The 15,606-nt window shown below is 39.6% G+C and overlaps 1 protein-coding gene across 1 annotated transcript; it reads left to right on the plus strand.

Moving 5' to 3' along the window:
- Nucleotides 1-1,687: 1,687 nt before the first annotated feature.
- Nucleotides 1,688-13,178, plus strand: LOC139960793 (uncharacterized). The gene is made up of 7 exons (XM_071959343.1): nucleotides 1,688-1,900; nucleotides 4,716-5,280; nucleotides 5,742-5,931; nucleotides 7,070-7,227; nucleotides 7,777-7,856; nucleotides 8,663-8,790; nucleotides 9,599-13,178. Exons 2-7 carry the CDS (start codon nucleotides 4,720-4,722, stop codon nucleotides 10,180-10,182), a joined length of 1,701 nt encoding a protein of 566 aa, XP_071815444.1. The 5' UTR covers nucleotides 1,688-1,900; nucleotides 4,716-4,719; the 3' UTR covers nucleotides 10,183-13,178.
- Nucleotides 13,179-15,606: the final 2,428 nt, after the last annotated feature.

Here is a 15,606-nt window from a genome sequence, read left to right on the forward strand (position 1 = left end):
TTTAAATCCTCCCATTCATCTCAACTAGTGATGCGTCTAGTGGCCATATGAAGGTCGGACAGAGTAACGTTTATTTAAATGTGACCATAAAAGGAAAAAGATGGGAGGAAAAAGGTAACAACCTCCAGTGGTCAGGTGATAGAAAAAACAAACTTACATAGGACCTATTAACAAACAGCTATGGTATCAAAAGAGAGAAGTTGACCTTTCCCTAACCTTTTGTATCACGTATAGTTCGCGGTTTCGCGAAATCCGATAACGTGGTATGCCTTCATAAGAATTATAGGCCTGCGCTCGAAAAAATATTAGAACCGATTTTGTGATGTATATAGGCTATATACGTCGTAGCCAGTGGCGGAGCGTCCATACAGTCAGAGGAGGCGGGTGCCCCCCCCCCCCCCCCCGACGGACTCAAATGGACTGCTGGCGCCCTTTTCAACTTCTTACCACTTTTTACTTATTCGCTATTATTGACTTTTTTATTACGCCCTTAAATACCTATTGACATTTGTCACATTTTGTTGGTGTAATTTTCTGACAAAATGGCGGTGATACCTATATATTTTTCGTTTATCTGCAAATTGGCAATGCAATGCCTTTGGCTAACACACTAAATTCGTCACAGTTCCACCCCTCTCTCTCTCCTCCTTCGTGGCCCATCGTGGCTACTGCGAATATACATACCCTATGATTGTTTAGAGTTTGAGCTAGAAGAGGAGCAAGAATTAGCATGATGCGCATACCAAACCTTCCGACTGCTCACTCGAAGTAATAGCCACATCTACCGTATCCAACGAATTGCTAAACTGCTAAAAATAACCTACAAATTCCTCATTATTTCACACCGTCTGTCGTTGATGCAAGCAGAAAATGATTATGATATCTGATAATATTATATAATTACCCCTTCCCCCAAGCGCATGTATATTGCTATACTTGTGGTATCATCACGGTACCATATGAACGAAATGTATCAGGTAGAATCACCATATAGTGAGATCTTTACCGTGACACTGATGAGCTCTTAATATCAAGTGAGCCATTTTTATGATAAACAAGGAGACGGCCGGTGGTGTTGGTTGGTGTCTGTGAAAAGGGCATTGTGTCAGTCAGGGGCGTATGCCTCCCCCCCCCCCTGACGGACTCAAATGGACTGATGGCGCCCTTTTCAGCTTTTTACCACTTTTTACTTTTTCGCGATTATTGACTTTTTTATTGCGCTCTCATCTACCTATTGACATTTGTCACATTTTGATGGTGTAATTTGCTGACACCTATTTATTCTTCGTTGATCTACAAATTAGCAAGGCCCGGAAAGGGTCATTTCCGGCGATCTAGGGAGTATCAAAAAAATATTTCTGTACGCTCCGCGACAACCTGCGGTGGCGCTCCGCTTAGATAGTGTCCGAAAGCGCCCCTATAGACCATTCTCGACCCCCCTGACCAATACCCCTAGCTCCGCCACTGCCTTAATTGTGTCATGATTTCTCGAAATACAGCTTACTACTCCATAATGTGACTGAGAACAACTACATTTGAAACATCTTCGAATATTCAAATTTGCATCACTTATAATTTGCATTTGATATGCAAAACTCCCTCCAGGTTGGCTTTATTCAACAGAAAGTAAACCTGACGAATTTTCGCAATGACATAGAGCAGACGGTTTTGTATTCAATTTAGTTAGTTACCACCTTTCGACTTGACCAAACCAGTTTTCGGGAATAGGAAATTATTTAAGATCTGCTTACTACAAAACTGTTACTTACTACAAATGTTGCTGATCTTCGTTAATTTGACGACTTCCGTTACATCGTGACAGCTGCGTTTCGTCTTCTGGATATTGCAGAGGCTATAATGCAAACGTGAATTTGAAGTGTTGCCTTCCAAAACGTGATAAGTGCGTAAAAGAGTTCATGCTTGTTCTTCAGTCATATGCCTAACGCTAGGCTACCGAAGCTAGTGATACAAAGCCTAGCCTAGCCAACCTTAGTTACAACTTACAGTAGGCACCGTTTAACATTAGACCTAGGCCGTACCTAGGCCTACAGTGGCTATTTTAATTCCAAAAGGTCCTATGCCTAAGTTAGTCGATGTGTTAATGGCCATTTTTGTAAATATCTCGGTAGGCTTACAGTATCCTGCACCCCATCCAAAACATCGAAATGGGATATGAATAGTATGGAGCACACGTTTTTTGTTATAACCAAATAGCCTATATTTAAGAAGGCCTGGGGGAAGATGAGGCCCAGCTAACCGAGTTAGGCTACCCTCTTAAAATAAAGTTGAAATAAATAAAACAAATTAAGAAATGAAGGCAGGAAATTTTTATATTTCATACGAACAATAATTAAAATAATGTATGACACTGGAAATGTTCGTTTGTGAACGTTTCGTAGGAAGAGATGAAAGTGATAAATATGGTGATTTTGTGCAAAAAATAATTAAAATACAAGTGAGAAGGTAAATGATTGCTTGTCCATGGAGCAGGCGTTGATTTAGAGAGGAAGGCAGATAATCAGTATTGTTACTAGGAATTTATAAATTGCATCCACCGGACACATTACATGTCTTAAAATGTTTCCATGTTTTCACAAAGACTTGCATCCTTGCAATCCTCCATGAAAACATACACTTTAAAGTACTCTACAGGAACACATAATACTAAGTTCTAATGACCTCTGACAACTCATTTGCTTGTGTGCAACGGAAGCGTATTTTGATACGCTATAGTGTACACACAAAAAATCAAATGATTAAAGCTTTTACTAATATTCAACAACAAACTGATTGTAAAATTCCAACCAGGAAATTTTGCCATAGACTAGTTACCACATATGCTGGTCTAGACATCATACAATGCACACTAATGCTGTATACAACTCCCTTATATAGCGTCTGTGAAAATGTTATAGGCTATGCCCTTTGCTGTGAGTAATGGAAATCAATGTAAAGTAAAACAAGTATCTAGACAGAAATTCCCAGCGTTAAAATACTGCACATTTCACCAGGTTTAATTGAGCCCCTAAATTGACGTAGAAAATATAACTTATAGATCACGTACACAATATCAAGCCCCTAAATGCCTAGGACTTGCTCACAACTTTTATTGACCCCTGTCATAATTAGTTACTACTAATAGTTACACAATGCAGCTTAATTCATAAGGTTCATTCAAAATTGAACGAACTTTCCCTTTTCCTCAACAACTATCTAGGCAAGCCAGCCAGTTCAGATACCGTTCCCATTTACAGTATGTAAATAACTGTTTATGCAATGTCAATTAATAAACTCAAGTTTCAATGCATTTAATGGTGTATATAGTAGCTTATACTGAACGTTGCACAACAAATTATATTTGAAGCATGTGGTCAAAGGGACTGCAAAAATATAAACAAGTTTGCAACAAAGAAATTACCCTGGTATGAATGCACATTGTACTTTAGCAATTCTCAAAGCTGAGAAAACAAACATAACTGTGAGCAGAAAAATCTTTTTCAGTATCAGAGATGTTAGCTTCCCATAAAATTCATAATTTTCTCACCTCACAACATTATGTGATCAAAAAAATGATTCAAATATTACATTACATGATAGTCTCAGAGACAGTTCAAATGCAACTTCGGACCATAAACTCTCATCAAAACTGGTGACAAAACGGCCTTATGATATTGGAGTACACACATACAGTATGATATCCTATATGTCTCAAATTTTTGCGATCTCCACACTGTAGGGGACAGTTAAGTTACAAGTAGTTGCAGTTAATCAACATACTTTGTGTCCATTGAGCACTGCAGATGCAAGAAATGTTTGCAGACAGTCAAATCACGGGAAATCTAGGAAAGCATCGCTGAATACTTTTGGCAACATTTCTCTGTAATAGATATGTTGTTAGCTCTCTATTGGAGCATCACAAACTTGCGGTTGGTGGTTATGATTTTATTTACAGTTTTTCAAACAATCGTTTGTAGGATTGGGAGAAACTTTGGTTCTTTTGCGAAGAAGTTGTGTTGTTTTGAAAAGAAAGCAACATGTTCATTCAATAATGTCTTTTGTTATGGTTTGCGTAGGCCTGTATAGTTGTGAAAACTTGTGAGTGTGTGTGTACTTGGGTTTGTTTCTCTCTCTCAACAAGTTGCGTCCGTCGGATACAAATAGTTTGAAGATTTTGCATCCCAAACACAGAATCCTGCGTTCTTAACAATATTGATGACGTATTTATTTCTACGGGCGAATAAATAAAATACATACATCAAATATTGTTGTACCTTTTCCCTCTAAATGTTGTTGAAACTCCGTTTAGGTAATATATAATCGGTTGGAGTTTTTTCAGTTTGATCGGACTCCCTGTTCCACTTTTTGGATGAAGTGTAGGAGACAGTAAGTTAACCAAAATCTCAACATTCAGCAGAAAATGGACATATCAGGTCGCAAAACAGCAAAAGGTGACATTTTGATTCAAATTTTTGACCGGAGGAAAGAGGATGCAAACTGGAATGTCCAACCTCCACACTGCCAAAACAACTCACAAAATTCCATTTTTGTATGATTTGATGTATTTGCAGTCCCAGTTCAACCACCAGTGGTCAATTTCGTCTCATAACAGTATAGGCCTTGGCTAATTAAACATGAATTAGCTTAAGATTTGATTGTCCAGATATGGTTGTCTATGCAAACGGTATCATTCACCCATTTTATGTTTTTTTTTACAGTATCATGGATTCTGAGACTGACCCTCCTCCAGCTAAAAAACCTTGTACAGATGCTACCGCGGTAGCTGCAACCGCTGAACCAGATGCTAACACTTTAACCGAAACTGCCAAACCGGATGCTAAAGATGGTCCAGCCAAAGAAATCCCAGCAAGCGGTTCTGTGAGTGAGGAACAAGGCGGTACAAATGATAGCACTCACGCCGCCAGCAAGGCGGAGCCTCCGTCGGTCACACCAGACATCGGTAGTCCTCCAACCGAAAACAAGGCAAACACCAATGAACTTGAAACAAAGACACTAACAGACAGAAAGAACCCCCAGTCTGCGGGGGCCGCTAAGTTGAACGGTTACGAAGCCAGCGAAAGAGCTTTTGCAGCCGTAGATCATGTAGACTTGAGTAGAGTGATCGAAGGCATCCAAGAGTGTGACTTTGAAATCGAGGAAATGACCATTTCGGCCAACCAGAAGGTGATGGAGATTGAAAAATCGTTGAGAGAATCGAAGAAACCCGTTTATTACAAGAGGTCCGAGTTGATCCAACACATTCCAGAGTTTTGGCTGACCACTGTATCCTTTGACAAAGCATCAGAACAGTCTCTTGAAATTTTTCCTCTGTAATCATTCCCTTAAGCCAACGTGTAGATTCTTGGAAAAAAATGTTGGAAAAATGTTCGGTAGTTTTGCTTGGATTTAAACGTGTGCATTCCAGTGCAAGGCTTTCACCTCCAGCAGTTTACTGCCACCATCCAACATACATACATTTATACACACAAATAAACTCTGCTTGCTGTACCATAACCCCCAACTACCCTTCCCTTCCCCCACCCCCATCTCCTGCCCTTTTTAGAACACATTGAACACAGGAATGTTATATAAAGCACACATTCTATGGTGTTACATCACCAAACAACGTTGGAATGTATATATATATATATATTATCGACTGATTTTATATTTTCGGCAATTATTTATTTGCCTAACAGTTTTGCATTGTTACATCCCTTAACCTATGGTTTTTTTCACCTCAGCTTATTAACCACCATCATATCAGTCACTTCATCAATGAAGCCGATGAAGACTGCCTTCAGTACCTTAAAAAACTCCATGTCGAAGAATTTGATGACTCTGTATCTGGCTTCAAGATTTCTTTTCTTTTTGAGCCAAATCCATATTTTGAAAATGAGGTTATTTGTAAGGAAATTTCATTTGGACAATCAGGTAAGACAAGATAAGATATTGAAGCAGCTGTACTCAAAGAGCTGCTGGTTGACTTGACTTTGAGTAAATTAACCTAGTCCGGTCATTGGACATGACCAAATTTCTGTTCGGACAACCAAATAAGCTTTGGTGGTCACCCCTTCGGAAGGGTAGTTGTTTGTATCAAATTCAAACTTTGTTGCAACTAAGTTACCCCCAATTTGGTCAAATGATGAATTGGTATCTAAACCCCTGCCACTTTTGGAGAACTTTGCTGTCACAGACAAGAAATAGTTGTGTAGGCTTATGATCTAACCAAAAGGGAGTTTTGATGGCCCAAAAGTGGTGTATTAGTCACCAGATTTGCACATCCTTCCTACAGTGTACATATTTGTTCAATCTTTGTTATTTTGCAACATTTTTTGGTCAACCACAATTAACTGTTCGGACAACCAGTGGGGGAAAAAAACGCTTAAACATGTAGGTCATTATCTTAACCAGTTAAATTTCATTGCAAAAGATTTAGTCAAGTAAAATATATATTGTTTTAATTCATCCATTTATCTGGTTAAAGCTTCTTACAATGTTGTTCTTAGAAGCAAATTGATATATGGAGGTGCGTTGGACAGGTTGTCTTAACAATCCTACCTTTCTTACTTTTTCCCCCTGCATTATTAGTCCCCATCCTTGTTATAGTACAGTTTCATCAAAATATCTCCCTTTCCCTTGGTTTTGGGTTTTGTATGAGTTTAAAAATGCAGTGCAGTTAAAGAGTATATATCAACTATGTGATTATGATAGTCAACAGTTAAGGGGGGAAAAGTATGTTGCTTGTGTCATCTCAGGTGTCAACTGATCATCAACACATCAAAACGATGTGTTCTCAATAATATGTACTCTTTCTTTGTTGTAATAATTACCCGTCCGTTTATCAATCCAAACATAATTCATTGATAATGACGCATACTCGTCTGCTTCAGTCCTACTTTTATTTCCACATTTTTGTCCGATTCCTTCTGCCTCTCGTTTCCCATTTCTCTTGTTCTATTTTTGTACATTTACATTGCGACATTCGTCAAACTCTGTCACAAGGGTTTGTTTGTACTTCAATCTAGAGCCGTGAACTACCCCTGTAATATCCTCATTACGTTCCTCATAGGTGTTCTGAGGAGCAAAGCTACACCGATACGATGGAGACCCGGCCACGATCTCACACGGGTCACCGAGGCATCAGCTAGTTCCAGCAAGAGTCAACCTCAGAGTTTCTTCCACTGGTTTCTACAAAATGCAAATCCAGTCCAGGACAAGATCGCCGTGGTAAGTTGAAATAGAAAGCGATTGCCTGAGATGGGGAAGGAAGGGGTGGGGGGAAGTTGGTAATAATATTTTAAAATATTTGACATTCAATTGTGTTTATCAGTAGATGATTGTCAGTCACTGTGTAACTATCTATAAAGGTCTCACATGTTAGTCATCCTCTATTAAATGAAGTATATAATACGTGTACCAGGAATTTTAGTATCGACTTTATTTTTCTTTGTTGTGGGGGGGAGGGGGGTTGTAGTTTTCTTCCTTCTGTCACCATTCGATGATGTTGAGCTCTTTTTTGATGGAATGGACTAATTGATAATACTACTAGATATATATATATATATATATATATATATATATATTCTGTTGAAAAAGAGCTTGTTTTTGAGAATATTAAAAACTTATACTGTTGTGCAATGTTCAAAAAAACAATCGCATTGTACCAGATCCCAAAAGTATCCACATGAAATATTTTGCACGATGCAGAAACAAAATGAAACATTTCTATGGGGATTCAATAGGTATTTTTATTGTTGTTTCTTTTTATACCTATAGTTTATAAGGGATGACATCTGGCCCAACCCTCTAAAGTACTTCCAGGTTCACACTGAAGATTCCACAATTGATGTATCAAGGTACTGTAATATCATCCAAGATCTTTGGAATCGTCAACGTTGTGTTGAAATATTCAGAAAATCAAATGTTTAATGTGCGCAGTGGTTAGTGATTGACTCACGAGGAGCTGTGTAAGGATTGGCAGTGTAAAGTGATGTTTTGGTGGCAGGCAGCGTACCATAACTCATGGATATATTGTATATATATTTACGAGACAAACCTCCCTCACAACAGAAAGCGGCAAATGTTTTCTACAAAAATTGGTTCCTTTATAACATTTGGCCTTCAGATGTGATACATTTCAAAAGATTGTTCAGTCCTCAATGTTCTCTTCATGTAGAATTTCATCAATAGAGAACCATTCTTTAAATTTTTTTTAAGATTATTTTTTTCCTCATTGGAAAAAAATAATCGATACCTTAGAAAGGAAAACAAACACGTATTTGGCTCAATTGCCATAATGGCATCACTAACTCTGCGCTATTGCCACACAAATTTATAACTTAATATCATTAAGGATACAATTAGATATTGGTCTTTGATTCAAAGGTGCATAAAATTTGCAATTTTTCACTGATCTTGTATCCACTTTGTCCTTGAAGTATGTCATTTGCCTCAGTGATTATGGTGACTTTATCATGTCGCTAGTGTCATTTGCCTCAGTGAGAATGGTGTTACCCTAGATTTTGGTCAAGTCTACCTCCAGGGTGAGATGGCCTCATATACTCAATATGTTTTTTTCTTCTACGTATCATTCCTTCTTCAGGTGGTGTCAGATGGAATGTTCTTGATCTCATAAACTCTTTTGTTTTTAATTTTCCTTCAGCGATGGCATCATGGTGGACAGCTCAGGGGAGGAGGACGAAGATGAATCAATTCTCGTTTTAGAGGAAGAAAAAGACGAAGACTTTGACATGGACGAAGATGAAGATCTCGAGTTACTCGAAAACGAAGGTAAACCATCGAAAATATGTAAAAGTTGAGCCAGAGGCTCGCTTAACTATGTTATGAATATTTAGTATAAGTATTTTTTAGTATTTTGCTATGTCATGTTCCAGTACTCTTATTTGAATCACCATTCGAGAAAAATAGTATTTTGCAAATTAAGCAATTTTTTTTTTGTTCATGTGAAAATTATGTTTCCATGACATCTTTCCAATACAGAGTAACGTTGAAAGTGTTCCAAACTTCATTTAAAATATTGACACAAGTTTCTTTTTCAACTCAGTTCATTGTTTGCTGTTTTCAGACGTTTTTATTTGACGTTATTTGACGTGTTATTAATTCAACGCAGTAGAGATAGGAGACGAGGTAGTAAGAATGGACTCAATCTTACCCTACACACCAGTAAGCTATCATGTAGTGAAATGAACTATGAGTGTAGCGTGCTGTCTCAGTTTGATCAATAGCAGTCTTTTTATTGAATCAACCTTTTGGTTGGATGTGGTAAAGGCTACTGGGGACCTCTTTAACCAATTCGAAACAAATTACTTTTAAGCTCCAACACACCAAATAAATACTCGCATGAGAATACGTACTGATTCTGCTGACATTATCCTGCACTTGCAGCACACATTCCTGCGTTTCTCTGGAACAGTGTCGAATGCTAACCATCATCTTTACTTAATCCAGTTTCTTCAGTGGATGTTTCTGTCCTTCTTCTTCTTTTTTGTTTCATCATATCACGAGTGATTTACAGCAGTTATCTAACACGGACGAGAAAATTCGAGTTTTGAAATTGATCTTTTTTTATATTTCGTAGGCGAACTGCTGGACGAAGACTTTGAAGACGAGAGTGAAGAGGACCTTCTACTGGACGAGGACGACGACGAGTTTGACGACGAAGACGACGATGACGGCATAGAGTTGATCGAGTCGCGCGGTTTCCCCAAGCAGAGAACGGTCCCAAAGAAGGCAGCCCCACCGGTAACCACTCAGGGGAGACCGCCGACCGACAAAAACCTAGTACCACCGTCGAACGAAGCCAGCAAGCGAGGGGACGGAGGTGCCGAAGTCACAGACCTGTCATCTCATCCGAGGACGACAGACGGAGTGCAAGACCACAGGAGAGAGTCTCCGGCTGTGAGGAGCGGAGAAGAAAAAACTGTCATTTGGACCTCCACCAAATCGGGGACGGAGGAAGCTAACTCGACGTCTCAGAAAGATTCGGCCAAGGAGCAGTCCACAGCTGCCTCTCAGAAGACAGGATCACCCGCGGATAGAGGGGAGGACGCTGCTCCCTCTGAAAAAATGCAGCCGACGGGGATTGCCACGGAAACCAAACCAGACGAGAAAGTTCCTCCCCCTACTCCTCCTCCTCCCACAAGCACCGGCGGTGGTAGTTAGCAAGAGAGGTTCGTTCAGTCCACGGGAAGGAGACAAGAGTCTCTTGCGTAGAAACATGACGTGTGCTAGGTTTTACTTAAAAAGGGATTTCTTAGCTAGATGTAATCTTGAGGATTCCTGTTCTTGATATTACTTTGACACCACGGTGGTAGCATTACACTAGCAAGAAGGCAAATCAGTCTACGACCCGAGGCCTCCCCAACCCCCCACCCTTCCCCTCTCCTGGATGTCCCCTCTCGGACAGATAGGAAGTGATGATGACGTAACAGATGAGAGATGAGGTAATAAAGATTGTGACTGTACTGGTAATAGCAGGAGAGAGTTTTCTTTTGTGAATGGTACTAGGAAAACATGTAAGGTTCTGCCCTGATTTGTACTTGGTAGGGTGAATACGTACAAAAATGCTCTGGGGTTTGGATGAAAATTTGTTAATGTACTTTTCACCTTTAACCGAACAAAAGATGGGGGAATCCTGTTCATTTCATAGATTTGCATGCTTTAGGATAAGAGTGCTTATTACCAATTGGTGCAATATTTGTTAGTTTATTTCTCATTTACTGGTGGTAATGAACCTGTTTAGGCACAGGTCGACTCGGCTTGCCTCTGAAGGTCATTATTTCTCTGCCTTGGGAGGGCAGTCAAAATTTGCCTCGTCTGTTTGGAAAGTCCATGAGTTGCATCATACCTGAACAGATATCTAGGGGTGTATGTTTGTGTTTGACGACTAGTTCACGGCAGTTTTAGTGTTAACAAGGAATATCCACACGTTCAAGACTGAGACCCTTTCGAAGCACATTTCCACTGATAGATAGCTCATTATAAATTCCAACAATTTGTCCATACGGATCAGAAGACCACACATTGTGGTTTCATTAATCTCATCTGCATGCGTGCCGAATGTCACACATGGACTTGAGACATTGTCGTTTAACCAAGAGGGTTTTACTGTGATGTTGGTACTGGTCTTCACAGTGAGCCATCACCTAGTACTTGAGAAGAGTAATTTGTAAACAATTGTAACTGAGTCAGTAGTGATAATGTAGATGGAGCATGGATTAATGGTAACAGCTGTCTTTGTTTCTGGTCGCGCTGAGAGCTCGATAGATCTCGGCATCAGCAACCAACCTGCAGACCTGATAATAGACCTTTTTGTAGACCTAATGATAGACTTTAATTATAGACCTAATTTATAGTCTCAGTATGCTTCAGATTGCACCATTTGGCATCTAATTTTTATCACTTTTTTACTGGAGGAGATCCCCATTCACCCCCACCCCCCCCCCCCCACACATGTCAAGTCAGATTTGAACAACCCCTGGGCCACTTCACCTCCTTTATCAAAATTATAATCTTCATCTGTCCTTACCATAAAAGTTCCTTCTACCTACCTAAAATGGTCAGAGGGGTGGATTTTAGAATCTGACCCCCGTGAACATCACTGTTAAAACAGACTGTAGTTCGGGCTATGCAACAACCAGAACATGATCTCTTTGGGTCTCTGACAACACAAGTTGCTATCCTTTACAGATACAGAGACATACAATGCAAGTGAATAGTCAATTTCTCTCAAACCATGTGAAAAGTTTTTGTATCTACGGTGTGTGTGGTAGATTAGTAAAGGTACGTCATGTCGTATGTACTGTAACAGGTTACAGAACACTATGTGACTACAACTCGTTACAGAATATTCTCTAATACTTGCTAAGTACTGCGTCAAGGTACGGAACGCTGTTTATATACAACCAGTTACATATGAAGTATTACGGTCAGTTACTCGGTGACAAGTATTGACTCGAGACGTGGTATCAAATCTGTATGCTATTGTAACTGTTTTGTAACTCGTTACTGTATCGAGTTGCCTAGACACTCTATATCAACAACTGATTGTCAACATAGAGAAGAAACATATTAAACTGTTTTCAGAGATCATCGAACCAGTTTACTTGATTGAATACAGTTAGGAAGTGAACTATAGTCATGTAATTTTAGTATTATCCAAGCATAACCATCTGTATTAGACCAACTTGATTTCTGTGAATTATCCTCTGTACATAGTTTAAAGGGTAAAACAGTCGGTTAGTTTTTGCAGTAGTCTATATTTAGTACCGGTAGATTTTGATGGCCGTTAATCAATAAAATGTACGGTTTAATGTTTGATAACGATTGGTAATCTGATGATGGGATGGGGGACTTGAGGGAAGGGGGTGGGGGAGGAGGGTGGGTCTAGAGGAGGGTGAGAGGGATATTATAACAGATTTCCAAATATTTAACTTGTCTTTCACTTCCACCCTACCCCTGTTTATTCTGGCTGTAATGGTATCCATGTTCCAGGCCTTTAGCCAGGAATTGAGTTGGAGGGGCACCAACAATTTTGGGACAATTTAATCCTTTTTTAACGTGGGAATATGTTTGCTGCGTGGCTCTGGCATAGATGGGGGAAAGGGTGGGGGTACATTAGTCTGCATGGGGGGGGGGCATGAAAATTGGTAGACTTTTCACAAGGGACCTATTCTCCACATTTATTTTATAACCTTTTTGTTTCTTGTGCTTAAAAAGAGTTTGTAGTGTTTCCATGTTACAATCAAACAGGTTGAAGAAGAAACTGTTTACAAATTATCTTTTGATGAGATGAGTCATTAGCTATAGCGACCGGTTGCCAATTTGTTACAGCTTTTGGTGGTAGATGCATACATAGGAAATTACTTGAAAGTCCAAACATGTTCATTTTTGTACCGTAAACATTCTAGGGTAAAACAGAGTCTCTGAATGGGTTTTCAGACCTCAATTTAATAGCTGAAATTATTACAAATAAATAAGTACAGCTCTGTGCTGCTGCTAATGAAAGGTCTATGGCGGTTTTTCGATATGTACATGTAACAGCAAGATATCCAAATTGTATCGAAATCACAACCATTTTATTAAACATGATTTTATTTTATTCAAGTCAGACTTCTCCCTCGTACTTAACAATAAATAGTTTGTGAGTACTCCCAAAATGTTTCAACTTGTTTTCCTATGTGTAAATGTCATGGACTAAGGGAGTTTGACTAAGTTGGAAAGTTTGCAGGATGGGTTTTAATTCTTTTGGTAATCATTTTTACCCTGTGTAATGTCGAAAAAGCCTTGGGGAAGGGTTGGGGGAGGAGAAGGCATGGGAGGGGGGGATAATGAAGAGGAGGTGATGTGAGGTAAACCATCTCTACTGAATGTGATGTGGTCAGTCGCACCTAGTTCAGCAGGTTTATCTCATGCTTTTTTTTTTACATCTGTTGTTAGAGGGTTGATGGGAGGTGGGGGGAGGGAAAGGTAGGGGTGCTGGTAGGTGGAAGGGTGCTGGAGTGTAGGTAGAGGGGTGCTGGAGTGGCTATAAGGTAACAGTGGATGGCTATTAAGTAATCAAACTTTACAACTGAGGTTAAAGCACAACAAAGTTTATGAGAATGCAAGCGAACCCTCCCCCTCCCCAAGAAATCAGTAAGTTTGAAATTTGGGGAAAATCTCTCCTTGTATTTGGTTTTATATCATATGTCATAGTTTCCCATTGGCATTGTTATGACACTGAAAATGATGGTTACTTATGCATGGGTTCTGTCCTAGTATATATTAATACTGAAACACTCATGTTTTGAGGTCATAATGACTGAACGGATTCATGCTTCAGGTTATAAAGTATCAGAAACAATTATTTTGTTCTTTTAGGATGGTTCTCCCTTTACACCTCTTGTGAGACCCTAGGGTTTATTCTCTACAGTACATTTAAGGGAACCTTTGGTTTATTGTTTCAAGTTAGTTGTCTTGCGTTATTTTATACGTTTCTCTTGTTTTAGAAGACCCGCTATAACTTCTACAGGGTTTTGCACTGGAAATCAGCAGTTTTGGTTCGTTTTTTCGCCCCTTATCTGTTACAGTGTAAAGTATTCATGTACAGTCCTTTTTGTTAGTTTTTATTAGTTACCATTTTTTTTTTAAATGAAAAGGGGACCATTTGGTTCTGATCGTCCATGTGAAGGATCGAGATAGAAGTCACCGTCTTCACTTGAACTCATACTGTTCCATTTCCCTCCATTTGAAAGTGTCAGCATCCTCGTCATGGGTGTTAGTGGGACATGCGGGAGGTGGGATTGGAGTGGGGGAGGGCGAGGGGATGGAGAGATAGGTTAACAATTCGATAGTCACAGTCAGCTCTGGAAGTACTCTCAATAGTAGAGTGTTAATAAAGAACATTTGAAAAAAAAATTGGAAATTGTCATTTGTCTGTTCTTCTGTAACGGTTTTAGCTTGTTTAGGTTCTGGAGAACCTTGGTAGTTTAAACATAGAGTATAAACCTCTTCAGGTGACAAAAATGTTGAAGGTATTCAAATTTCTTTCTTATCAGAGTGTGGCATGATTTACTTCGTTTCACGGTTGTGTCATAGCCAGTGATTTTTAACTCGAGTGAGTCATTCACTGGAGGCGGGGGGGGGGGGGGGGGGGGGGCTTGGGGAGCGTTATCCACTGTACTGTCACTTTGGGGAAATGGATGTTAACGTCACATCACATAATGTCACAACTGGTTTGAAATCCAGAAACTCAGTGATTCATTTGTCCTCACAACACTGAATGTTATTAAATAGTTGGGTCTTATGTATTACTATGACCACCCACAACTATTCACCTTTCTCCTACTCCTCCACCATATGTAAGAAAATACATATATACATGGGACCTTCAAACAATCGGCTTATTTGAAGTCTCGAGAAAAACAAGTGTTTTTGGTTTCGATGATTATCGTAACCTATGCATTCATGATGGCGTATGTGTGTGAGTGCGTTTGGGACGCCCAGCTTGTAAACACGATATCTCAAGAAGGGAATGTCAGACCAATTTCATATTTAGTGTGTAGAAGTACCACATTGAGTAAAATAAGTCTTTGGTGGAGGGCAAAGGTCATTTGGGATCACCCAGGGTCATACTGTGAAAACCTTGTAATCATGATATCTCAATACTGGGAGCTTGGGCCGACCTATAATTTAGTGTGTAGAAGTACCACATTGAGTTAAAGAAGCCTATTGTTTTTGGTGGAGATCAAAGGTCATTTGGGGTCATCATAGGTCAAATCGTGAAACCCTTGTAAACATGTACACCCTCACTATACATTACGTCAGATTCATGAAGAAAACTGCTTATATCATGGAGGAAAGACAGCTTGCCTTATTCTATCGCAGATATGCGAGTGTTAACGCGGTCATTTTCCGGGAATGCGATTACGGAACTATCTACGTGGATAGATGAGACACACCTGCTGCAACCCCGTGTGCTAGCGGAGCTTACAGCAAATTTAAGGTGAATGCGATTTCCAGCAAACAACCACACAACATGTCACCAGAAACAGGTAATAGGCAGGAGAGTCAGCTCTGTAACGTTGTTAGTCATATCGGCCCTCA

This window comes from Apostichopus japonicus, chromosome 20 (assembly GCF_037975245.1).
Source record: "Apostichopus japonicus isolate 1M-3 chromosome 20, ASM3797524v1, whole genome shotgun sequence".
Classification (NCBI taxonomy): domain Eukaryota; kingdom Metazoa; phylum Echinodermata; class Holothuroidea; order Aspidochirotida; family Stichopodidae; genus Apostichopus; species Apostichopus japonicus.

Excerpts from the sequence above, each read along its gene's own strand:
- LOC139960793 (XM_071959343.1), top strand. The coding sequence starts at position 4,720 with ATGGATTCTGAGACTGACCCTCCTCCAGCTAAAAAACCTTGTACAGAT. Across the intron at positions 7,228-7,776 it reads TCCAGGACAAGATCGCCGTG|TTTATAAGGGATGACATCTG; the intron begins GTAAGTTGAAAT and ends TTATACCTATAG. Across the intron at positions 8,791-9,598 it reads CGAGTTACTCGAAAACGAAG|GCGAACTGCTGGACGAAGAC; the intron begins GTAAACCATCGA and ends TATATTTCGTAG.